At 36.7% G+C, this 27,053-nt stretch overlaps 1 protein-coding gene across 6 annotated transcripts in view; it reads right to left on the bottom strand.

Annotated features, from left to right (window-relative positions):
• LOC120745395 (nuclear GTPase SLIP-GC-like) overlaps positions 1-27,053 on the bottom strand; it is a 30,073-nt gene continuing 3,020 nt past the window's right edge. For 2 of the 6 annotated variants that reach the window (XM_040050233.1, XM_040050262.1), the window contains 16 exons: positions 11,431-11,518; positions 10,438-10,654; positions 10,099-10,317; positions 7,336-7,542; positions 7,068-7,243; positions 4,331-4,424; positions 4,161-4,248; positions 3,922-4,043; positions 3,496-3,669; positions 3,255-3,409; positions 3,029-3,146; positions 2,811-2,919; positions 2,581-2,711; positions 2,295-2,376; positions 2,025-2,105; positions 1-1,879 (listed from right to left, as the gene is read on the bottom strand). In XM_040050233.1, coding sequence (XP_039906167.1) covers positions 1,764-1,879; positions 2,025-2,105; positions 2,295-2,376; positions 2,581-2,711; positions 2,811-2,919; positions 3,029-3,146; positions 3,255-3,409; positions 3,496-3,669; positions 3,922-4,043; positions 4,161-4,248; positions 4,331-4,424; positions 7,068-7,243; positions 7,336-7,542; positions 10,099-10,317; positions 10,438-10,654; positions 11,431-11,518 — 2,177 coding nt within the window. In that variant the 3' untranslated portion in view covers positions 1-1,763. Of the gene's footprint in view, positions 1,880-2,024; positions 2,106-2,294; positions 2,377-2,580; positions 2,712-2,810; positions 2,920-3,028; positions 3,147-3,254; positions 3,410-3,495; positions 3,670-3,921; positions 4,044-4,160; positions 4,249-4,330; positions 4,425-7,067; positions 7,244-7,335; positions 7,543-10,098; positions 10,318-10,437; positions 10,655-11,430; positions 11,519-11,832; positions 11,920-12,066; positions 12,092-12,465; positions 12,505-12,623; positions 12,666-13,151; positions 13,191-14,129; positions 14,243-14,412; positions 14,495-14,629; positions 15,997-27,053 lie in introns of those variants that run through there. The other 4 variants (XM_040050229.1, XM_040050244.1, XM_040050236.1 and 1 more) reach the window with 4 other exon arrangements.

Below are 27,053 nucleotides of genomic sequence, written 5' to 3'. Positions count from 1 at the left end.
TTTCCTGAAATGTAAAATTTATTACAAAGGTAAATTGGGTTTAACATTTTAAGACAAGCTTTTAGAAATAATGTGATAATATATTTTTATACAAAATATACTCAGTTCTTTTGTGGGGAAGGAGTTAGTGCCTCAAATGGCACAGAGTACTTGGAAAGACCTGCATAACAACAAAAATGGCTGTTAGGTGTGACAGAGGTCAAATTCTGTTAACAACACACAATGTTGTCAAAATATCACAACAGATTCTGTTAATACTACTGCCAAAACAATGTTTATGTAATATTTTTTGTGAAGAATAAACATAGATGACAGGTCAGAAATGTTGTTGGGAGCAAGAAACGTACAATTAAATAGCGTGACAAGAAGTATGAATGTGTCCTTGAAAAAAAACTTTTACAAATAAATCTATGACTATTGGTGTTTCTTATACACAAATCCATCTAATCCTAATTCAGATATTGTTTTCAAGAAAAACACCCTCTGCTGTGGCTCTAATGTATGAAAACCTGTCAAAAACACACATGTTTGTGTGTGAAAAGTTGAGATGAAAAACTACTTTTAATCTCATAATCAGACAATTAATTCCACAGTGAAAAGAACTCCTGAAATTGAGGGAAAAGATGGACACAATGTAGAGGGATAAAACTAGTCATGTAGCTACAGGACGGAGATGGAGCTACTTACCCTAACTGACCAATCCTGTCTCAAAGTTTACAAGATCAATTTTAGGATTCATTAGATTATAGTACTATACATTTTAGAAATCCCTACCTCTAAATATTTGTAGGTAAATACAATTACAATTTTAATTGTAATTTTAGATAAAATACATTGATATTCCATTTAATTACAGGGGAACTACGCGTTAGGTATGGGCTGTATTATAAAGTGTTGCCATGTTTTTATCTTCTGTGTTAAGTGGACTGATTTTACATGTACTGAAATGTGTTATATAAATATCATTGGCATCTGAATGAGCCATAACTAAATTCATAAAATAAAAACATTAAAATAGATTTGAAATATATGTAGAGTGATGTGATGTAAATCTCTTTCAGTTTTTCCTCAAACTGCTCTGTCAGCCTCAAGATTTGAATCATTAAAGATACAGACATTCTCAAAATCAAAGTCAAATGTCACCAAACAACTTTTAAATAGACCCAACAAAAACAACTGAAAATGATTGAGACAAAATCAATCAAAGATGTTTTTTTGATTTAATCAGCACTTCCTCTGGGAAAACCTGTTTGTGTCCAGGTTTCTGCAGTTTCTACCCAGTCAGCAAATCTGAAAGATCCAAAACTGTCACGGTTCTGGGCCTGTGGCCCAGTGTTTTGATTCTATATTATTGTTTATTGGTCTGTTTTCCTTTGGATTCTTGGCTTATGACTACTGGTGTTTTGGTTTCTGTTCTATATTTCTTAGCTTGTGTATTCCTTTGCCCCTGATGTCACTCTGACCCCTGTACTGTGTTCCTCCTGTTCTTGGTCAGAGTTATCTGTGTTCAGTCTGTGGATTTCCTGTTTTACTTTGAAGGTTCATATCTTATCTCAGTGTTTCTAGTTTCGCTTCCTCTGTCTCGTTTAGTCTAATTTCTCCCGGCTGTGTTCCCACCTGTTCCTCGTTTCCTCATTTGCCTGCCAGTGTATTTTAGTCCCTGTCAGTTAGTTCTTGTTGTCGCATTGTTAATGTCAGTTCACCCTTGTGCTGTGTGGATCTCCTTGTGTTTCCCATGAGTTTATGTTTTTTCCCAGTTCAGTTTAGTTTCCTTTGTAAGCTTGTTTTCCTGTGCCAGCAAATAAAGCTGAGATAAAAGCTTTTGAGTTCATCCCTTGAGTCTGAGTCCTGCATTTTGGGTCCACCACTCCTGCTTGCCACACAGCCAACCATGACAAAAACAGAAAAAGAGGTTTAACAAAGAGCGATAACAAATGGAAACTTTGGTTTCCATTGGTTCCATTAAGGACAATTGTTTGAATTTAAAACATTTAATGTAATACTGATGATGACATTTAAGGATTTACCAAGTGATGTTTCATCGTCTGGAGTTGCTGCAAGTTGATCATAATATTTCTTCACCATCTCAAGCTCTGTTGAAACATCTGAAAAACAAAACATTTTTTAATTGTTTCCCACCACAGTAACAGTGTCACTCAGTAATTTTTAAGTTAATTAAAAAATAGATAGACAAATAGGTAAACAGACTGTGCTATCAGGTGCAAGACTGTAAAGATAAAGTGAAAAGGAAGAAAGCATTATCAAATGTAATTACAGCAAACTGTCCTGTTTACCTGGGAGTGAGCTCCCATCAGTTTTAAATGAACTTTCAATGGATTCCTTCATAATTTTCTCCAGAATCTCCAGGATGTTTACCTATTTTAGAAATTGTAATTACTTATCACAGATCAAAATGTGTTAAAGTCAAATACAATGACATTTAGAAGTTTCTCAAACTGGATTAAAAATATAAACTGAACATACATTTTTGTCTAAGTCTATTCCAGCTAAACAGAAAAAGCCTTTGGGTGAATTATAACAAAATATGGTAATCATATTTCTTCATAAAACATGACAAACCTTCAAACGGTGCAACTTCTCCAACATGGTATTTTTTGCCTGCTCAAACATGTCCTTATTTGAGTGCACGTGGTCCGTAATAGTCTCTCTCATGTTGTACAGCGTTCCTTCTCCTTCAAATTCTGCAGCCTCTACAATAAGACAGAAAACTCCAATCAGATTTCTCTTTCTGAATAATGATAAATATGTGTTTTAGTGCCAAGTTGTGAATCTCTGATTTTATCTCTTACTGCAGTAGCCTTCTTCCATAATGTCTTCAATTGTCTCTGTCAGACTGCTGTAGACTTTTTTCTTCTGTTTCCGCATCATTCTGTTCAGTTTTGCCTTAATTTTTTCTTCCTTAGACACAAAACATGAAATACGGATGAAAATCATTTTAAATCATATAAAGTCATAAAACATTTTTTTTACTGTCCATTAGTTTAGACAGGAAAGTTTCATCTCTTACCTCTGTCTTGAGAAATCTGAGCTGCAGTTCAGCACTTTTGTACTTTTCAATCAGAGAATTAGTGTTAAGAGAAAATTCATCGATGACTCCGTTGAATGCTCCACGTTCTGAGTCATTTCTAAAACATATAAACATTGTGGTTATTAATGGCAGAATTGGCAAGTTTATATGTTATAAATTATCTTGAATAATATTATGTGACTGTTTAGAACGTGTTTTTTCTTACGGGAAGGTCTTTCTGAATTCTTCATCAATGCTGTCAGTCAGACATGAAGCCAACTTCATATTAAGGTTAATTAGTTTCCCGTTCTTTGGTTTGTGGATGCCACCATTCTCAACGACACACTTCAGTACCCTGTGAAAAGCACCACCCTTCTTTCCCTAAAACAAAAAAGAAAACAAAATTATTTAAATACATATTACTGTTAAATCTGTAATTTTTTTGTAACTATATTTAAAATACATACACGATACAAGAAGTTCTTGAGTTTTTCTCCATATGAACCTTTGGATTTCTCAACGCCATCATTAAGACATTTTTCAAAAGCCATAATGGTCTCTTCCATTTCTTTTCGGACATTTTCAAGTTGGAAGTTCATGATTCTCTCAAGTTCTCCAAACACCTCGCTTTTTTTACTATCCTGAAAAATATTTGAAGTAATAAAACCATAAAAACTACTTGTCGTTTCTTATAGGTTTTTGAATTCAGTTGGTTTGAAAAATCACTTTTCTGTAATAAGAACCTGAGAAACTAAATATAACAGCAAAAATATATGAGATAAGTAATAACCCATAAATTATTTTAAAAAAAAAACTAAATAAGAAACACAAAGACAATTGATAAATCCCAACATGTAAGAGAATGTTGTTGTATATCTTTTACTTGACCTTACCACTCCTCTGGAGTTGGCTCCTTGAATCAAAGACAGAATCCCATAAGCTCCACTCACATAGTTTACTGTCTCTGAGTGACAGTCATTGAGTTCTTGCAAAAATCTCTGAAGTTTGGTTATTTCTGTTAAGAAGAAATTTCAGTGCCACAGTTTGACATTACACACTTTAATTCAAACTAAATATTTTTTCTTTCAGTCAGAGCAAACTAAAACAACATGTGCACTGAGACTTCACCTACCAGTTTCTTCTGGATTTAGATGCTTCCCTTTTAAGAACTCTCTGGAGCTCACTGTGAACACTTTGAAACTGTCATCAGTGAAGTGTTTCTGCGGAAAAATGATTTAATTTTAAAGCATCTTTGCAACTGTGGATAGTCTGTATTGTTTTCTGTAAGCCTATAAAACTCACCTTAATCTTGGTTCGCTTGTTGAATGCCTTCTTTACTTCACTCTTGGCTTGAATGTTTCTTTTAACTATTCGATCATGGATATCAGCTGATGAACTACATGAAATTTGCATATATGTACTGTTACCATCATCGCTATTATCATCACCATGATTAATTTGGGGCAGGCTGGGTGATTTTGATTTACTCTTGAGCTACGTCTGTCTTCGTTTAAAAAAAACCCAATCCACATGTGCAGTTTAAAAAATATATCTCTGTTCACATGTAAACGCAAACACAAAGTCAAACGCTGTCAAGAACATGCCAAATCCTAACCTTCTTGGGAGTAAGTAAACAAGTAAACACAAAACCTTAAGTACTTCTGAAAAGTTTTTGTTTTTCTGAAAAGGCAACTAATTTTGTGTTACTTTTCAAGTGCCATTTTCAAACGCTTTCATTATTTGAATAATGTTAATAACTAAAGACAGTACTTTGGATTTTGCCTCACTGGCTCTCTTGGCCAGAGTTTATTCAAATAAGAACAAAACTGACAAATACTACATTAGTCTGAGTGATTTAAAATCATAAGTCACAGCGCTGTGAAATATGGCTGGTGTAGACTCACAACTTATTTATGCATACAGCATACAAATATTTAATTAAAAAAAATTAAATGTATTCAAAAACAACGACGCGTTGGCATCGGGATTTGGCTTCTGTTTAATGTAGAAGCCACGTCCGAAGTTCACTCTAGGGGTGTCCAAATTCATAGGCTGCATCCTCCTGAGGACCCGGCCCATGTAAACCGCGAAGGCCGGGTCCTCAGGAGGCCGGGTAGGCCAGAAGCGAGCAGCTGTGAAATTGGACGATCTAGCCTTCAGTTTTGCGTCACCAGCTGTCTCGGAGTTTAATAAACTCAGCCGTCTGCTCCTTGCTATCTAAAATATAACAGGACACAGGAGTAAATTCTTGATCATCTCACACTTCTGTTTAATCAGTTTTCTGTTTGACGTTTATTCAGCTGTGTATCGCCCACCCAATCCCCACAAGAGATTAATACAGTTTTATTTAATTTACTATAATCTAATAATTTTAATCTCAGCCAAAATGATTTACTCACAAACAAATAAAACACTGAAAAAAGCCAAACAGTAACATTTTCAGTTATCTAAGTGACTTTATTTGATGAGATCATGTTTAACCTGAGTAGCGAAAGACCACGGGAGGTTTGAAAACAATGTGCCAGGAGTTCGCTGTTCTCGAGCTATCGAGCTGGTGGGTAACAGACGTCTCCGAAAAAGTCGGAGCACATTGTTGGAAACTGGAATTGGCTTGACCGCGCTATGAATTCGGGGATATGGTGGGCCACGAAGGATACACCCGACCCATCCTTCAAATCTGGGGAAATGAAGGACACATTTGTCGGCCGCATTCGGAGGAGTCTACGAATTTGGACAGCCCTCATTGCGTTGCTGTGATGTAATCGGCCTACAAATGCGGCCTCATGAGGATGCAGCAGATGAATTTGAACACCCCTTCTGACTCCTGTCTTTCAAAATGGAGGGACAGTAACTGCGGGTGTATATGTAAGCGTCTAAAAACTGCAGATAGCAAGATTAACAGCAACAGTATACTGTGTAAATCCACCATTGTAGAAATTCATTTAATCGAAACAATATTTTGGTGTACAGCATGATGTCAAAACGTTGTGTGACGAAATCTCTGTATTCCAGTTAAACACAGAAACGGAGTTTTCAAAAATCTCCACGCTGGCACGAGTTTTTTCTAAAAAAAAAAAATCTCAGTTATTAGTGATACAAAACACAGTTTACGTGCGGACAAAAAGCCCAAACGCATAGAAAAAGCTGCGTTTTCAAAAATACCCATGTAGGTGTGGACGTAGCTTTGGCCTTTAGGTGGAAATGTGGGAGGCTCCCTTTCTGACAAAGCTGAGCTTTCCCTGACTGTTGCACACCTGTAACTCATGGTCATCGCCTAAATTGTGTTTAAAGATTGGCTGTGGCACTGCTTCTCTGCCACCTTAGGGTGTTGCTCTCCACTACTTGACCAGTTCATTTTATATTTCTTTCATTGTAAATAAACCTATTAAATGTCATATTAGTTGTGCAAGTCTGCCTTGCGGATCCAGTTTATAATGATATGACTTTATTTGTTTAATGTATTTATTTTGACTGTTAAAAAAGCCAAACAAACTCGCAAATATGGGAGACTGGTAGCATTTATTCTAAAGCACTTGGAGAAAGGCCAGCATGTTTATTTGGATCGTGATGTCACCACATGCTGACATGCTCACATACAAATGTTTTTTTTGTCACAGCAACTATTTTAACTTTGTTGCTGAAGGACAGTGTAATGGCACTTTTGCTTTACAGTGTAAAATTGTTGAATTACTCGACTGTAAGGACCAGGATATGCATGATTTCCTATAATCTCATAGATTATGTGCAACATACATTAAAGCTGCCATGATGTCAGTTTCATCTTTTTCTCCTCCTGCTCTGCTGTTATTGCTCACCCTGTTCTCTCTTGCTGTCCCTCTACCACTGCCTTTCCCACTCTCCTCTATTCCCCTCCCTCTCTGTGTATTACTCAGTCCACCATCTTCAGCAAACTTTATAAAATTGTATCTGCCTCTGAGACTCCCTTTGACCCAAATGTTCTGTATTATTAAAGAAAAGGCTCAAGGTTGATCTTACATGGAAACACCCTGTAGTTGATCAGCATTCAAAATGTACTTACAGATCATCTGAATCATCAAGAAGATCAGACTTGGTGCAGATAAAGTGAATTTGCTGACATTCGCCACCATTTCCAATCAGACTACTGACACTTTCCAGGATCTCCCAGGCCTCTTTCTCTGATGCTGCTCGATTAATGTCAGTCACAATCCACACAGTAGAACAATCTCCAACTATCTGAAAGGAGAATAACATGTCTCAGTGCTTCATTGAAAGATGACTGTTTACAGACAACACAGTATAAGCAAAGAGCAGTAAATGTGAATTACCCCTTTCCACATCTGATCTCTGCTCTTGTTACAGTCGCCATTTCCAGGAAGGTCCACAAGTGTGACATGCTGGAGAAAAGGATTGTTTGGCACCCTGACAGTCACACACTTCACTAGTGGCCAAAACCATGTTTTTCCTTCATTACCTTCTCCTTGTTTTGACTCACTTCTTGTGTACTTGACAAATTGTGCAGAAAGTTCATTAGCCTGCAATAAATAGTAAAAGCAGTGCAGTTTAATTTCAATCCTCACAGAAAGTGCTTTACAAAAACCGTTAAAAAGTCCGTGACATAAAAAAAATACTAAAAGAACAGCCAGTATTACTATTAGCAGAAACTACTTCATGTGGGCATTTTGCACAGTTGTCCACCACTTTGAGACATCAATTACACTGATTTACTAAAATTTGTGGCCACTTTGATTCAGTCTTTGCCGACTTTGCTCAGCAGTGAATTTCTACGAAGCAATTTAAAGTGTAAGAGTAGGTTAAAATAGGGAACTGATCACTGTTGTGTAAAGACGTAAAGATTCTGACTGCGATTTAAGAAGAAGAAGAAGAAAATCATGCTCTACAAAACCAGACCTGGACCAGTCTTGGGTCTTGTTAACCACAGTTATTACAAGAAGAGATTTTTTTCTGGAAATGTGATCATCTAAAGATCATTGTGGGATCTCAGTAAGATCTGTTTCGATCACTGGATCTGTTTTCAGTGTTTTGTTTTTTGGACTTTTGACTCTATGCTGCATTCTGTTTTCAGAAGTGAACTTTGTTTCTAGCTCTTAGTCTTTTGTTAATTTTTTCAGTTCCCTTTTGTGTTTAGGTTGTCCTAGTTTCACCTGTGTGCCCTTCCCAGCATTGCCACTGGGTAATCTACAGTGGGGCAAAAAAGTATTTAGTCAGCCACCGATTGTGCAAGTTCCCCCACTTAAAATGATGACAGAGGTCAGTAATTTGCACCAGAGGTACACTTCAACTGTGAGAGACAGAATGTGAAAAAAAATCCATGAATCCACATGGTAGAATTTGTAAAGAATTTATTCGTAAATTAGGGTGGAAAATAAGTATTTGGTCACCTCAAACAAGGAAAATCTCTGGCTCTCACAGACCTGTAACGTCTTCTGTAAGAAGCTTTTCTGTCCCCCACTCGTTACCTGTATGAATGGCACCTGTTTGAACTCATCATCTGTATAAAAGACACCTGTCCACAGCCTCAAACAGTCAGACTTCAAACTCCGCCATGGCCAAGACCAAAGAGCTGTCGAAGGACACCAGGAAAAGTATTGTAGACCTGCACCAGACTGGGAAGAGTGAATCTACAATAGGCAAGCAGCTTGGTGTGAAAAAATCAACTGTGGGAGCAATCATCAGAAAATGGAAGACATACAAGACCACTGATAATCTCCCTCGATCTGGGGCTCCACGCAAGATCTCATCCCGTGGGGTCAAAATGATCATGAGAACGGTGAGCAAAGATCCCAGAACCACACGGGGGGACCTGGTGAATGACCTGCAGAGAGCTGGGACCAAAGTAACAAAGGTCACCATCAGTAACACACTACAACGGCAGGGAATCAAATCCCACAGTGCCAGACGTGTTCCGCTGCTGAAGCCAGTGCATGTCCAGGCCCGTCTGAAGTTTGCCAGAGGGCACATGGATGATACAGCAGAGGATTGGGAGAATGTCATGTGGTCAGATGAAACCAAAGTAGAACTTTTTGGTATAAACTCAACTCGTCGTGTTTGGAGGAAGAAGAATACTGAGTTGCATCCCAAGAACACCATACCTACTGTGAAGCATGGGGGTGGAAACATCATGCTATGGGGCTGTTTTTCTGCCAAGGGGACAGGACGACTGATCCGTGTTAAGGACAGAATGAATGGGGCCATGTATCGTGAGATTTTGAGCCAAAACCTCCTTCCATCAGTGAGAACTTTGAAGATGAAACGAGGCTGGGTCTTCCAACATGACAATGATCCAAAACACACCGCCCGGGCAACAAAGGAGTGGCTCCGTAAGAAGCATTTGAAAGTCCTGGAGTGGCCTAGCCAGTCTCCAGACCTCAACCCCATAGAAAATCTGTGGCGGGAGTTGAAAGTCCGTGTTGCTCGGCGACAGCCCCAAAACATCACTGCTCTCGAGAAGATCTGCATGGAGGAATGGGCCAAAATACCAGCTACTGTGTGTGCAAACCTGGTAAAGACCTATAGTAAACGTTTGACCTCTGTTATTGCCAACAAAGGTTATGTTACAAAGTATTGAGTTGTATTTTTGTTATTGACCAAATACTTATTTTCCACCCTGATTTACGAATAAATTCTTTACAAATCCTACCATGTGGATTCATGGATTTTTTTTTCACATTCTGTCTCTCACAGTTGAAGTGTACCTCTGGTGCAAATTACTGACCTCTGTCATCATTTTAGGTGGGGGAACTTGCACAATCGGTGGCTGACTAAATACTTTTTTGCCCCACTGTATCATGGCTGTCTGTTATAGTACTAATATGATGTTATTACGTGCTGCGTCGTCTCACTCACAGCATGACTATTATGTAATTTCTTCTGCTCCTTCTGTATTACTAGCAGTTGGTAACCCATTTAATTAGAGCAGGTAGTTATGGGATCTCAGCATAATCTGATAATTTGGTCAGTTCCCTTTTGTGTCCAGGTTGTCCTAGTTTCACCTGTGTGCATTTCCCAGCATCCCCAGTGTGTAGTCTATCATGGCTGTCTGTTATAGTAGTAATATGAGTTTGTCTTACTGATTCACATGTCAAAATCTTTCGCCTGGATTGGAGAAATTCTGGAATTTCTTTGAAATATTTGTTCTCCATGAGGTTTTCAAAGGACCTTCTCCAGTCTTCTCCATACAGTGCTGACAGCTTTTCAACAGCATCATGATAATCATCGTCTTCCTTGTCCTGATTTTTATTATTGCCAAGAAGCTGACGCTGAAATGACCACAACTCTTCTTTCCACTCCTACAAAAATAGATGACAAGCAATTTATTGAGGTATGTACCCAACCTTAAACCGCAAGAACTGGACTCTAACACGTGTTATAGGTTTAAGTAAAAATCAGACTTTCCGAACTCATTTTACCTCCTTTGTGATGAACTCAATTTCTACTTCATACTTTGTGCTACGTGTGTTGGCTTCCACTTTGATCATGACTGAGGTGCAGGCATTGATGCTTCCTGAGGGTAAAAGATTCTTCTCTTTGATGATGGCATTTATCAAAGAGCTCTTTCCAGCCCCAGTTTTACCAAAGACACCAACCAGCTCCCTCTTGTCTGTCTCCAAATCACTGATCTTTTTCCTGTTGAACAATATTTTAAATATGGGTTAAACGATTCAGTCATGAAAACATTTTTAAACATGCTTTAAAAGTGAGAGTTTAAAAGAGAGTTATAATCATGGTAGTGATTTTTCAATGAATCATTACTAGTTTTATACACTGGTTCCACAAATTGTTTATTATATGTTGTTTTATTTTACTACTGAATTATTTCAGCATCTATAATTGTACTGCTGTATGTCAGCAGTCTGTGTCATACAATCTGACACAAGAAAGGAAATAACCTAAAGGGTTCATGTACAGGCAGCACGGTGGCATGATGTTTAGCACTGTTGTCTCACACCAACATCTGGCTGGGGGACTTTTTATTTTGAGTTTATCTCCATGTTTGCCTCGGTTCTCTCCCGGTACTCTGTCTTTCTCCAACAGTCCAAAGACGTGCAATTAGTACTGATTCTAAATCCTCATCAATGTAGTTACTCATTCCTGTGACTGTTTCTTGGTGTAACCAGTGTGACATCCATAAAGTGTGTTTGGACTGAATTATTTTAATTGTTGCGTTCATGTGAATATACTGCCAATTTTTGTGTGAGTCAAGACTCTTGAAAAGGGACCATCTTCTCTGTGTGACTCAATTACACATAACTAGCAGCTTCTGAGGATGTTTTACAGCCATTTTCTGCATTTTTGCTCTCTTTAAAAACAAACTCTCTGTGATTTGTTTGTGAAACTGTCACGTGATCAGGAGTGGAACCAGGCCCATACATTACAAAATATAAAAAAAACATAATACTCACTTCAAGAAAGCACTGAGTTTGTCTTGGTCATTTAGTCTGGCATGTACAAATGTCATGATGCTTTTCACATCAGACAGTATGATTGATTCTGTGGACAAAGAAAGGAAAAAACTATTTAGAAGGAATTATAGACTAGAATAAACAGAAAATGTAAAATCTCATGTTTAAAAAAAAAAGCAAACCTGTGTGAATTAGAGAATATCAGGATCATAATGTGACCACTTACCAATCAAACTTACAATACCATGCATCGTGTGACTGTTAAATTTTGACAACAAGCCAAAGGAAAAGTAATTTCTAGAATCAAAGATGAAACTGGCATGTTGGGCAAATTGTGCTGCACAGAAATTTAACCCTATAGTGGCTTAAACTGTGACACTGTTTAGTAAGAGACGTAAATACCTGCAAATCCTGGTATAGACAGACGCTGTCGCTTAGCTGGTGACTGCAACCTGCTGGCGTCACTTTGAAGGTCTGATTTTCTCTTTCCTGATTGGATAAAAACAAAAAAAAAATAAGAAAAGAAAAACGTGTTTCTCTCAGTAAATTTATTCTTAGTAAAGTTATGTAGATTGCAAAAAATATTGGTGCCACAGACTAATATGAGATGCAATAAATACGATACATGTGTCTCACCTGTATCACTTGTGGATGGCAAGACCTGAGGATGAATACGAGTTATACAGGAAATTATTACTATTTGCATTGGCATTGCTCTTTAACAGCATTTAAAGGACACTAACATACAAGTTTTACAATCAACAAACTTAAATGCAGTTGTTTTCAACCAGCAGGCTGATACATCATAAATTACCTTTTTCTTAGTAAACATCTGTGAGACAATTCTTTTGCATAATTAAGTCCCTGTCCCAAAGACCTACAGAGACTGTTGGCAAACCCCCTAGCTAGGGCAAAATGTATATTTCCCAACCCCCTATGAATTAGGTTTTTAGATTCAGTCATTTATTGGTTTCTGTAGAGACTGCTCAGTCTCTGTAGACGGCCCAAATGTCTGAAATTCAGTATAACCCTTACCTGAACCAGACCAGCTGCTTCTTCATGCTCCTGTTCACACTGTTGATAAAAAAAAAGTACAAAGCCGTGTAGAATATTGAGCTCTTAAACATGTATTAAAATTGTATTTGTCATATGGACATTAAATCTGAAGGGGAAAAAAACAGTTTTAAACTGACTTGAAAAGAAATGACTGTTTCCTGATTTGAGTTTTGTTCTTCCTACCACAATCAAAACAATTACAATATATTAGCCAAAGGTTAGCTCCTTCTGGCAGATTGTCCCGAGCAGCCGGGGAAACAGGATGACTGGGTGATGATGAGGAGGAAGCAGAGTCTTAAACAGAAGCTCCTGGTACACCACCAATCTGTTCATGTGTCTAACTGTTTTTCCCCACTTTTCGAAACACCTGCCAGGCATCAAACTCTGGTAATTGGTGATTCTGTTCTGAAACATGTAAGGCTAGAGAAACCAGCAAAGACGACCAGAACAGGTGACACTGAGGGAAATGTAAAACTGAAAGGTAAAAATAAATTCAGCAAAACTGTAATTTACGTCGGCAGTAATGACATCCAGTTATGTCAATCGGAGGTACTATTAATTAATATTAATATTGAATCAGTATGTAACCCTATAGGCAACAAAATGAAGCGTTCCTTTGTCTCAGGCAGTTGGCTAATATGTCTGAAATTCAGTAAAATCCTTACCTGAACCAAACCAGCTGCTTCTTCATGCTCCTGTTTACCCTGCAGATAAAAAGTGCAAAGCCAAATACAATACTGAGCACTTAAACATGTATTAAAAACTGTATTTCTCGTATAGATACTGAACCTCAATGCAACAAAATAGTTAATAACTTAATTGAAAAGAAATGACTGTTTCTTGATTTGTGTTTTGTTCTTTCTAGCACGATCAAAACTTTGCAAATCCATCTTATAAAGAGTTAACAAAAATTGCGCTAGATATTATTATGAGTGCTGGGCAAATTACTTTGAAAAATTAATTCGTTATAGTAAGTAGTTACTTCTTTAAAAAACTAATTGAGTTAGTAACTGAGTTACAATATTATAAAAGTAAATTATTACTAGGAAAATAACTATTTCGTTACTTAAAAAAAAAAATCCAGATCTTTTTTTTTTTTTTACACACACACACACACACACACACACACACACACACAAATAGATGCACAAACCTAAAAATTTCAGATATTCTGGTTTACAAGGTTACAAAACTGAGTTTACAACTACACATTTGATTTACAAGTACAAAATATTTATGACCACAATTTAAGCCCATAGAAAGGGTGGAGTTTTTTGTTTTTGCTCCTTAGAAAATGCAGCTTTTACAGTTTCTTCCTGCAGCAAACATAGCAATACTATTCAGGAGAAAATCTATCTAATTTAAAGTCTCCACTTTAAATTAGCTGAAGACAGCTTCAACTATCTGTGTGTTGAAAAACTGTAACGTGTCCACACCACATGTTCTTGTTAGTAACAGTAACAACATTGTAAAGATAGAAATAGCAATTAGTTAGATTACTAGTTACTGAAAAAAAGTAACAGCGTTACTTTTATTGCTGTTGTTCCCATCACTGATTATTACTGCCAGTGCATTTTTAAATATACAGATAATTCTAACAAAAATTCACCTCTATAGAAATATTTTTTTTGAAACTTAATTACCTTTAACAGCTTGAGTCTCTTCTTGAATTTCACTCTTGGTCCAGCTTTTGTGATCAAATTATCAATTTCTCGATCATCAAGCTCATACAGACTTTCAGCATCGATTTGTTCATCTGTCATTAAAAATAAAGTTGCAGAGATAAAGTTTATTCTCAACTTGCTTCAGAAATTCTTGTTAATGACTGAAAAAGCAATCGGCCCAAATCTATGAGCTGTTTTACAGTTAACAGATCACATCAGTATCAATATCTGTACCTATCACATATTTACGTTAATACTTTACCTTTAAATTTCTCCACCCACTCACTTAGCCCCCATTCAACCAGTTTGGTTCTTACGAAATCATCCATGACCAAGAAATGAAACTGTAAGATAAAATGCAATATTTAACCAGACAATACTGCTTTAAAGATTAGACATTTGTGATCAACTTCTCCTTTAATCCACATATAATCAGAGACACTGATGTTAAATTCAGATTAAAAGTTCAAACTGCTCACCTTTTGTTAGAAGTAATGCAGGAAAAGGCTGCTGAGGGAGATGTGAGGGAAGCAGTGAGACACAAACAGGAAACGAGCAAGAAGAAAGAAATCCAGCAAAGAGCAAAGTCCACAAACAGATACAGTTAAAAACAAACTGGAAATGTGTGGCTCAGACTGCACAGGTGCAACTGCATCTATACATATAATAGAAAGGTTAATCCAACATGAGTAACGCGGGAGCAGGAAAAGCAGAACGGAGAACTGAGAAAAGCAGGAAGAGGAGGTGTTTGTGCAGAAGGGAGTGGCTGGCAGGCAGGTAACAACCTGCCTCAGAGCAAGTGTTTTGCATTACTTTTTTGCGTTACTTATTAACAGAGGAGTGAAACGATGTTGGGTGATGAACACTTTTAAAAAAATAATTATTAATACCATCTTTAATCCTCAAAAGTATTAATAAAAATAGAAATTGACACTTTTTTCTGTCACACTCATCAGCCCAGCCACAACCATCCCACAATAGATAAATGCAACTGTTACGTTTGACTTGCTGAATTATGGTGTATAGGTAGTAGATTCACTGACAGTTAAAAGGAAAAAGAATTTATAAATCTTGGCTGAAAGTTGTTGCTTAATCAGTGTTTTTAGAATGGTGTATTTAACATGCTCAAATGTTGTATCGCTACATAAAATAATTGTGGTTCACACAAACATGCCTTCTTTTCCTCCCTGCGCTATTCATTTTATGTTAATGTATTTAGATTGTAAAACACAAAAAGGGACAGCATATGAAAACATACATCTGTAGGGCCACATAAAAATATCTGCAGTTTGTGATGTGATTATAGAACTAAAACAAATGATTTTCCTTCCATATTCAAAGTGCCAAAGAGAATGAGATCCCTCGGTTCATCTCTGTCTAAAAGTGGAATAAAAGGACTTAGCATCCAGCCTTTTTATGGGAATTGTGATGCAGAGTGATAAAACTGAGATTACTTAGATGTTATTTTGCTAACGGTTAATCGTGTTTAAATTTAATCAACATGATGAAATAGAAAGTGTAGTTTGGGTAATGAAATTATTTTCATCCCTGACTTTTTCACCCTGATTCCACGAGTGTTTTTGACTACGCTGCTCATCCTTGTGTTTCTGCGTGAGATTGTGGAAGTCTGAGAGATGTGAGAATCTCTGAGTTTACCGTGTAGGGTTAAGAAAGAAGTTATATTAAGTGTGTTGTGATTAGTAAATGCAGAAGATTCATGTGTAATTAATAGAATAAATGTGATTATACATGAAGTGTATGAAGGAAAGTATATTCACATGCGAGAGAAACAACAGGATGGGATGCCCATCTTCCCTCCTTCTTCCTCTTACCACACTTGGTAAGATGCGATGAAAGCAGTGCGTTTATTTACAGTGAAGAGAATGTTACATAACAATACATTCCAGTGCGTTCCGTCGACTCCCGTGCAGTGTCTTCTCCCAAAATGTCCGTGTTAGTGCTCTCCGCTCCCGTGTCTCTGCAGTCTCCGTGCTTGCTCTTCTCTACCGTTCCACGCTCCTCCTGGGGGGGAAATAATAGCGGCAGCCGTCAGGACACTTTATCGGCGGGCATATACACACTGAACTTGTAACTCTAGGAAACTGACGTGGAGTCTCACACAACAATCCCACGTCAAGGAGCGCTCAGCCACACTGTTAAGCAGCTGCCCAACGAGGCTTGATCAGCTCCAGGTGTGTGATGATCTTCAGGTGTGGCCAGCAACCTGGCAGGGCCACACCCACCAAGCCTGAAGGTGCCTGTCACAACTGCACACGCACACACACACACACCTCCCTATACACACACAAGCATGAACATGCTTGGGAAAGGCAGCACAGTGCAGAAAAATATATAAAATGAGACCCCAACTGCTCGTGGACCCTGGGTCGCTCAGACCCAGGTCGATGACACCTGTAATATTTTAATATCACACAAAAGGTTATAAAAGGTTACTTTGGCTATAAAAGTTAACAGATCCTTGGGCCCTATTTTACAGGCCACTAAACTTTAACCCAGTTAGTTACTAGGTACACAGATTATAGAAGAGAGCTGCTGATAAGACATGTGACTGGAGGTTTGTAGATGACCTATAGGGCCACCCAGACAAGAACACCTTCAGAGGAAGCAGGATCCACAATCATTTGACTTGGTTTGTGGTTCAGTCTTTACAATTCATAGATAATTTTGTTGTATGTTACAAACTACTGTGGTGCTACAAAATACTTTTTGGCAGGTAGCTTATTTTTAGTGTCAGAAAAAACAAGATCAGGATTTGAAAAATCATGTTTCCATCTTACAGCTATAGAATCAATACAGAATAGAAACAACAGAAAACAATATGATATAATAGCTAAAGCAGCAGCAGAGACGTATTTTTTTGCTGCTGCTTTATTACTCATGTGACAACCATATTAAACCATTGTATTACACTAAATAATATTTATGTTAGAAATGTAAGAACATGGTATACATAAGTCATGTGCTATAAAGGTCTCAAGAATAAAACTGACAAATGCATCATGAATAAAAATGAATCATGACTAAAGACATTAAATTGTAATATTCAAATTTACTACAAGGGAAAGAAAATCTGCTATTGAAAGAAAAACATAAATTGAATCCTTAAACCTGAAAAGAGTCTGAATATCACAGTATTCCTGTGGTTTAAGGCACTAAAATTAAAATCTGTAACATTGTAGTTCTACCGCTGTATCTAATTTTCTGTATAATTAGGGTCTACAAATAATGAACAAATATGACAAAAGGGAGAAAAAAGAGACCAAAACATTTTTGGACAGAGTGCTGGCCATTTGGTTTAGACCCTCACAATTAAAACCGTAATACCCCTGGGAGGAATTAATACTTAAAATTCTCAATCCATCCATTTTCTTCTGCTTATCCAATCCAGGGTTGCTGGAGCCTTTCTCAGTTGTCAGGCGACAGGCGGAGTACACCCTGAACAGATTCCTAAGGTTATTCCACTCAAATAAAACTAAAGTAAGAACTAAGACTAGATATGAATATTTTAGTTAAATAAAAACAAAAAACAACAGAAATTAATTAATGAACTAATTTGAAATACAAATCAGTTTCTAGAGAAAATAGCCTTAGTTTTAGTATTTGTTAGTTTGGTAAAAATGTTATCACAAGTTATTACAATGTGCCTGACATGGCATTGATGGATGTGTTTGAGAAACTGGACATCTACAAGACAAGTGGGTCAACTGTTTTAAAAAAGTTAAACGTTTCTATTGTAATACCTGTACTGGTTTTCCTCAGTTATGCCTCTGACATTTGCACTAAATACAACAATAATTTAAAAAAAGTATAAAAGTAATAAAACTGAACTAAAACTAAACATTTTCAAACAGTAAAAAAATGAAACAAAAACAGTCTTGAAACTTACTGAAACAAAACTGAAATAAAAACAAAAAGTCACAAATAAATAAAATAAAACTTAATGACAAAATACAAAACTATAATAACTTTGTTGCATGGCTAACAGAGAAACACAATTAATCTTGCTCAGATGCACATCTATATTCAAAATCACCATTTAACCTAACCCACATGCACTAAAAAAATCGAATTTCATTAAATTCATTAAAAGTCAAACACAGCATTCAAAGACAGCAGGCAACACAACTTCACTAAAATGTCTGTGGTGATATCCAGAGACCTCATGCTTTTGGTCAGTGTTCCCTCAGAGATGTTGAGTGGGTCATCAGGTTTCTGCTGTTACTGTGTGGAGCAAATCTGAAACATCCAGTAATAATAAGCACAAAGATTTTTAACACTCAGCTGCTCAGGCAAACAGTACAAGTGTCAGTACTTAAAATGTACTTTGAAATGTCTTGAAAGCTCCTCAGCCTAGAAAAGAAAATCTTAATATCTGTTGTTTCTGTTACTGTTTGTGTAGAAAATCATTTTTGGAAACACTTTATTTTAACATGTTTGAGGTGACTCAGATGTAAAAAGGGTAAAATAACACAAATTATAAGTGGTGATATTATTCAAATACTTCTTCTGTGCACAGCAATAACAAATTCGGCATGTTTACCTCAGCTGTCAGTCCGATATGAGTCAATAAGTCACTTCTGTCCAAAGACTGTGGACAATATTCAGGGAAGTTTTTGAGCAAAACCTGAACTTTTATGTTGATAGTGCTTCTGGTGTCACCACTGTTAGCAGTTGTTTAGCAGCTTCTTGTAAACTTCTTTTAAAGTAGATCTAACATTGTGGTGTCATACTTTAACACTGCATAACATTACCTAGTATAACGTTAGATAAGAACCAGCTGGGTTCTTTCTAGCTGATGAAAATACAAATGGTCAGCTCAAATGGCCATATGTAATTTAAAATGGCTATTTCTGATCTTTAAATTATGAAGAACTTATTATTGACACTAAACACTAAAAAATTAAAAGTTACTGTATATTTAGGTGCTTAGGATTGTTGTCAGATTTCACCCCTTTTCTTTGAGAATTCACAGGAACTGTTAAAGTAACATGAAATAACATTTATATATTTACCTGGTTACTATGATGTTAGGTCTCCCTCTTGACTACACTTACCTTCATTGTAATGTTGCTGCACAGTTTCAAGATGCTCTGAAACATCTGAAAAGCAAACAAACAAATAGATAATTAAAAACATGTGTTTGGCATTGTTCAACATACATGATTTACTTTCATAGCCTATATTTTCTTTACCTGGAAGACTCTCACTCAAAGCTGACGCCTTGAGTGAGAGTTTAATGGAGTGGTCCATGGTTTCCTTCAGTTCCTTACAGATGATCATCTAGTTAAACATCAGAGCTTTTATTACTTTTCACAGAGTCAAATATTGAGGTTTAAAATAACTGAAACATCTGGATTAATGGGTGGGTGATTTTTTTAGAGCTCTTGTGGCCAGTTCATGCTTTAATCTCTTCAGTTCAACTCATCATTGCAGACAAAATCCTTGTAATGCTGAAAAATACAAATGTTAACAGCAGCCTCACTAATGTTTAGAGAATGTTCAGACTGAGCAAAAGCACTCAAATATAGACAAACACAACTTGGTCTCATTATATGTTATAATTTGACAAACCATCAATATATTCATCTTCTCCAACATGGTCTTTTTTGCGTCCTCATACATGTTCCTATTTAAGGATACATGTGTCTCAATAGTCTTCCTCATTTTTTTCAGTGCATCATTCCCTGAAATTTTTCGTGCATCTACAAGAAAAGAATAAACTTTGTCAAAACATTTTTTAATGTACAATTGTGATTTATTAGCTGACAATCTTCTTACCTTCATAGCACTTTTTCATGTTTTTCTCAATTGTCTCTGTTAGACTGTTGTAGATGATTTTCTTCCCCTTTATGATTATTTTGTTGAGTTTTGTCTTAATTTTATCCTCCTTAAAAACATGAAACATGGATCAGTTAATAAACAGAATTAGTATTTGTAGAGGGAATAGGTCAATTCTGCTATAATGGACTGACAAACTGGATTGTTTCATGTCGTACCTCTGTCTGGAGAAATATCAGCTGCAGTTTGACATCTTGGTATTTTTGAATCAGCGAATTTGTGTCAAGTGAAAATCTACTGATGACTCCATTGAAAGATCCGCCTTTAACATCATTTCTGAAAAAATGTTTCATGATGGCAGTATTGACAAGTTTGTTTTAATCATTTTAAGTATAGTGTACAGTTTAAAATTTGTTTATTCTTACGGGAAGGTCTTTCTGAATTTTTCATCAATGCTGTCAGTCAAGCATGAAGCTAATACTGTGTTGAGATTTACGTGTTCCCCTTTTTTTGTTTTGTGGATGCCGTCTTTTCTAACCACAGCCTGTAGTGTCTTGAAAAAACCAGGCTGTTTCTGAAACAAATCAGGAAAACAATTCTAAACACATGCTCATATAAAGTGCAAAATCTGTTGCTATGATGTCAATTATAATAATTATAATTCAGATACATACATCACGGTCCAAAAAGGATTTCAGTTTTTCTTCAGAGGTTTTGGAATTTTTAACCCCTTCTGTAAGACATTGTTCAAAATCCTTGATCGCTTCATCAACTGCTTTTTTCACTTGATCAAGTTGTTCTGTCATGTTTTTCTCAAGGACTTTACATACATCATCTGCTTTTCCAACACCCTGAAATGAAAACAGTATATTTAATTTTTATTGGAGTAATAACATAAATACAACTCTTTTTTTTAATTCATCATTTTGAAATGTTGTCACTCAGTGCCTGTCAAGAAATTTTGATAACTAAAATTTTGTTAGGTGTCAGATTTATGGAAACATTTGAAGTTTTAAATTTGTCATTAATATATTGTTCCACATAGATAACATGACCTCACCTCTTTTCTGCGCCTAGCACCTTCAATCAAAGACAGAATCCCATAAGCTCCACTCACATAGTTTACTGTCTCTGAGTGACAGTCATTGAGATCTTGCAAAAATCCTTTAAGTTTGGTTATTTCTGTTGAGAAGAAATTTCAGTGCCACAGTTTAACATTACACACTTTAATTCAAATTACATAATTCTCTTTCAGTCAGAGCAAACTAAAACAACATGTGCATCAAGACTTCACCTACCAGTCTCTTCTGGACTTAGATGCTTCCCTTTTAGGAACTCTTTGGAGCTCACTGTGAACACTTTGAAACTGTCATCAGTGAAGTGTTTCTGGGGAAAAATGATTTAATTTTAAAGCATCTTTACAACTGTGGAGAGTCTGTATTATTTTCTGTAAGCCTATAAAACTCACCTTAATCTTGCTTCTCTTGTTGAATTCTTTTCTTACTCCATCCTTGGCTTGAATGTTTCTTTTAACTATTCGATCATGGATATCAGCTGATGAACTACAAGAAATGTGCATATATGTACTGTTACCATCATCACTATTATCATCACCATCATTAATCTGGGGCAGGCTGGGTGATTTTGTTTTATTCTTGGCCTTTAGGTGAAAATGTGGGAATCTCCCTTCTGACCAAGCAGAGTTTTGCCTGACTTTTGCACACCTGCAACTCATTGTTAACACGTAGATCGTATTTAAAGACTGGCTGTGCCAATGTTTCTCTGCCTGATGGTGGTTGTCCTCCAGTTTGTTGCTTTCTAGTCTTAAATATCTGGTTTGGTTAATATCCTCTCATACTCCTACTTTCAAACCTGGATTGTCAGAGCCTCACACCAAAATACTTACCTGTTCACTACAGACTCCGTCTCAGCCGTGTTTCTAAATCGAGTAAGAACAACTCCCAATTTCTCTCAAAGCATTTGATTTTGTTTCCTCGTTGCCAGTCATTGAGTACTCTCTCCCAGAACACCACCTTAGGGTGGTGCTCTCCACTAATTCACCAGTTCATTTTATATATTTGTTTCATTATAAATAAACCTATTAGGCTTCAGTTGTCCACCTTGCAGGTCCAGTCATTTATGATTATATGACTTTCTTTGTTTAACCCTTTAAAACTGGTCGGAGCGGGCATTCTCCATTTTGCGTAACTATTATTAAATCCCTGTAGAACCGGAACCACATAGGCTAGCGCAATGATTTTTTTTTCACATGAAAACGGAGGAGTTGTACTTATATGCTATACCATCAGCTTGCCTTAGGTCATGGTTTCTTTCCACATATAGCTTTGCAAAAATTGCATAAAAAGCACTTGCAGCAACAGAAACATAATATTCCAGAAACACGCTTTGCCGATCCAATCAGCTATTCAAAACACTTCCGACGTGGAATGGACGTCCGCCATTACGTGCCCGGAACCGGAAGTGATGTCATTTCGCGGATAATGTAATTTTTTTTTACCTTTGGGGCTTCATAAGCCTGTATTGGTGTTTTTAAAAGTCGTGTTTGACTTTATGCTTTTCTGAATACTTTCTGGGATGCTTAGAACTCAAACTGAACTGTTGGAAATAGTTTATTTTGATGCACATGCTGGGTTTTTTTGCAAATTAGGATTATAATATTTATTTTCGTTTTTCCTGCTGTATATAAAAATTGGTGTATCTCAAAATAAAACTATAAAGACACTCAAAATAAATTTTCCTGTTGTTGGAAACTATTTTGTGCTACTTCTTGCATTTTCAGTTTTGAGGGATAAACTTCTTAAATGTCTCTAACAAGAAATATATGGAAAAAAAACAAAAGCGATTTTAATTTTTTGTACTTTATTGTACTTTCTTGCAATTTATGTAGTTACTATGGACTTAATGCATACATATTATTAAAATTTGGGCTATAATGGTTGTATTGATGTATAGCAACTTGAAATGCTCCCAAAAATGGCACTACAACATGTAAAAATATAAAGATAAGCTCTGGCGGACTTGGTTCTATGGTAGGTCTTAAAGGGTTAATGACTTTATTTGTTTATTTTTACTGTTTAAAAAACAAACGAACTCGCAAATATGGGAGACTGGTACCATTTATTCTTAAAGCACTCAGAGAAAGGCCAGCATGTTTATTTGGATCGTGATGTCACCACACGCTGACATGCTCACATACAAATGGGTTTTTTTTGTCACAGCAACTATTTTAACTTTGTTGCTGAAGGACAGTGTAATGGCACTTTTGCTTTATAGTGTAAAATAGTTGAATTACTCGACTGTAAGGACCAGGATATGCATGATTTCCTATAATCTCATAGATTATGTGCAACATACATTAAAGCTGCCATGATGTCATTTGCATCTCTTTCTTCTCCTGCTCTCCTGTTATTGCTTGCCCTCTTCTCTCTTGCTGTCCCTCTAGAACAAAATAATTCCCCTGCCTTTCCCACTCTCCGCTGTTCCACTCCCTCTCTCTTTATTACTCACTCCACCATCCTCACAAAACTTTATAAAATTGTGTCTGCCTCTGAGACTCCCTTTGACCCAAATGTTCTGTATTAATTACAACAAAGGCTCAACCCTGTGCTTCATTCTTTGTCTAGCCTGGATTGATCTTATATGGAAACACCCTGTAGTTGATCGGCATTCAAAGTTTACTTACAGATCATCTGAATCATCAACAAGATCAGACTTGGTGCAGATAAAGTGAATTTGCTGACATTCGCCACCATTTCCAATCAGACTACTGACACCTTCCAGGATCCCCCAGGCTGCTTTCTCTGATGCTGCTCGATTAATTTCAGTCACAATCCACACAGTAGAACAATCTCCAACTATCTGAAAAGAGAATAACATGTCTCAGTGCTTAATAGAAAGATGACTGTTTACTGACAACACAGTATAAGCAAAGAGCAGTAAATGTGAATTACCCCTTTCCACATCTGATCTCTGCTCTTGTTACAGTCGCCATTTCCAGGAAGGTCCACAAGTGTGACATGCTGGAGAAAAGGATTGTTTGGCACCCTGACAGTCACACACTTCACTAGTGGCCAAAACCATGTTTTTCCTCCATTGCCTTCTCCTTGTTTTGACTCACTTCTTGTGTACTTGACACATTTTGCAGAGAGTTCATTAGCCTGCAATAAATATTCAAAGTAAAACAGTGCAGTCTAATTTCAGTCCTTGCAGACAGTGCTTTACAAAAACCATTAAAAGTCAGAGACATAAAAAATCAGGTCATGTGAAATCCTTTTTAGAACAATCAACCATTTGATTTTTTCAAGAACGTACCTAATTATTATTCAAAACGAAAATGAAAATAGATATATATGATTTTTTTTATTTTTTATTCTCTATTTAAATCACACTAAGTACACTCTTGTTCTCAACAGCCAGTATAACTATTAGCAGAAACTACTTGACCTGTGTATTTTGCACAGTTGTCCACCACTTTGAGACATTAATAATATACTTTTGCAAGGGGTCACTACAGTGGATAACTTGGCATGTTTTGACTGTCAGGGTTTTACACCACTTTATGCCATTCCTGATGCAACCGACTGTCAGGCACTGATTTAATAAAGTTTGTGGCCACTTTGATTGAATCTTTGTTGACTTTGCTCAGCAGTGAATTTCTTAAGAGCGATTTAAAAAGGGTAAGTAGGTTAAAACAAGGAACTGATCACTGTTGTGTGAAGAGGTAAAGGTTCTTACTGCGATTTAAAAAGATAAATAAATCATGCTCTACATCAGTGTTTCCCAACCTTTTGGAGCCATGGCACATATTTCACATTAGAAAAATCACACGGCACACCACCAAACAAAAATGTCCAAAAGCCATATTGATAATTTTTCCATGCACCGGGTATAGCGGAATTGGCTCGGTTTGTCTCCAATATACCTTTTTAGCTTTCTTTCTACCACTACTCATGCTAGGGCCTCCATCTGGGTTGGAATTTTCTCCAGGACCCAGGTCAGATTTACTACTTTTTCTTTTCAAATATTTATCTGTTGTTATTACGTGCTGCGTCGTCTCACTCACAGCATGACTATTATGTAATTTCTTCTTCTTCTTCTGTATTACTAGCAGTTGGTAACCCATTTAATTAGAGCAGGTAGTTGTCTTCCACGGCACACCTGATCACTTCTCAGAGTGGTTGGGAAACACTGCTCTACATAATGGACCAGTCTTGGGATCTGTTAACAACAGTTATTACAAGAACAGATTTTTTTTCTGGATATGTGATCATCTAAATGGCATATTGGGATCTCAGCATAATCTGATAATTTGGTCAGTTCCCTTTTGTGTCCAGGTTGTCCTAGTTTCACCTGTGTGCCCTTCCCAGCATCCCCAGTGTGTAGTCTATCATGGCTGTCTGTTATAGTAGTAGTATGAGTTTGTCTTACTGATTCACATGTCAAAATCTTTCGCCTGGATTGGAGAAATTCTGGAATTTCTTTGAAATATTTGCGATCCATGAGGTTTTCAAAGGACCTTCTCCAGTCTTCTCCATACAGTGCTGACAGCTTTTCAACAGCATCATGATAATCATCGTCTTCCTTGTCCTGATTTTTATTATTGCCAAGAAGCTGACGAAATGACCACAACTCATCGTTCCACTCCTACAAAAATAGATGACAAGCCATTTATTGAGGTATGTACCCAACCTTAAACCGCAGGAACTGGACTCTAACACGTGTTATAGGTTTAAGTAAAAATCTAACTTTCAGAACTCATTTTACCTCCTTTGTGATGAACTCAATTTCTGCCTCATACTTTAAGCTATCTCTGTTAGCTTCCACTTTGATCATGACTGAGGTGCAGGCATTGATGCTTCCTGAGGGTAAAAGATTCTTCTCTTTGATGATGGCATTTATCAAAGAGCTCTTTCCAGCCCCAGTTTTACCAAAGACACCAACCAGCTCCCTCTTGTCTGTCTCCAAATCACTGATCTTTTTCCTGTTGAACAAGATTTTAAACATGGGTTAATTGATTCAGTCATGAAAACATTTTTAAGCATGCTTTAAAACTGAGAGTTTAAAAGAGCATTATAATCATGGTAGTGATTATTCAATGAATTATTACTACATATTTCAGTTTTATACAAATTGTTTACTGTATGTAGTTTTATTTTACTACTGAATTATTTCATCATCTATATTTGTACTGCTGTATGTCGGCAGTATAACTTAATAGTAACTAGACAAAGAACCAACACATTATAAAATCTGACACAAGAAACAAATTGATGAATACTGAACCTAAAGGGTTCATGTACAGGCAGCACGGTGGCATGATGTTTGGCATAGTTGTCTCACACCACCATCTGGCTGGGGGACTTTTTGTTTTGAGTTTACGTGTTATCTCCATGTTTGCCTCGGTTCTCTCCAAGGATTCCGGCTTTCTCCAACAGTCCAAAGACGTGTAATTACCGCGTTTAGCTTAATTGGTGATTCTAAATCCTCATCGATGTAGTTACTCATTCCTGTGACTGTATCTTGGTGTAAATAGTGTGACATCCATAAAGTGTGTATGGACTGAATCATTTTAATTGTTGTGATTATCTGAATATACTGCTTATTTTTGTGTGAGTCAAGACTCTTGAGGATGTTTGCAGCCATTTTCTGCATTTTTGCTTTCTTTAAAAACAATCTCTCTTTGATCTGTTTGTGAAACTGTCACGTGATCAGGAGTGGAACCAGGCCCATACATTACAAAATATGAAAAAAATACTAATAGTACTCACTTCAAGAAAGCACTGAGTTTGTCTTGGTCATTTAGTCTTTCATGTACAAATGTCATGATGCTTTTCACATCAGACAGTCTGTTTGATTCTGTGGACAAAGAAAGAAAAATAACTATTTAGAAGGAAATATAGACTAGAATAAACAGAAAATGTAAAATCTCGTGTTTAAAAAAAGCAAACCTGTGAATTAGAGTATATCAGGATCATAATGTGACCACTTACCAATCAAACTTAGTATACCATGCATCATGTGACTGTTAAATTTTGACAACAGGCCAAAGAAAAAGTAATTTCTAGCATCAAAGATGAAACTGGC

The sequence above is a fragment of the Simochromis diagramma genome, unplaced genomic scaffold, assembly GCF_900408965.1.
Source record: "Simochromis diagramma unplaced genomic scaffold, fSimDia1.1 OVJJ01000321.1, whole genome shotgun sequence".
NCBI lineage: Eukaryota > Metazoa > Chordata > Actinopteri > Cichliformes > Cichlidae > Simochromis > Simochromis diagramma.
This window is presented reverse-complemented; position numbering and strand designations above follow the sequence as displayed.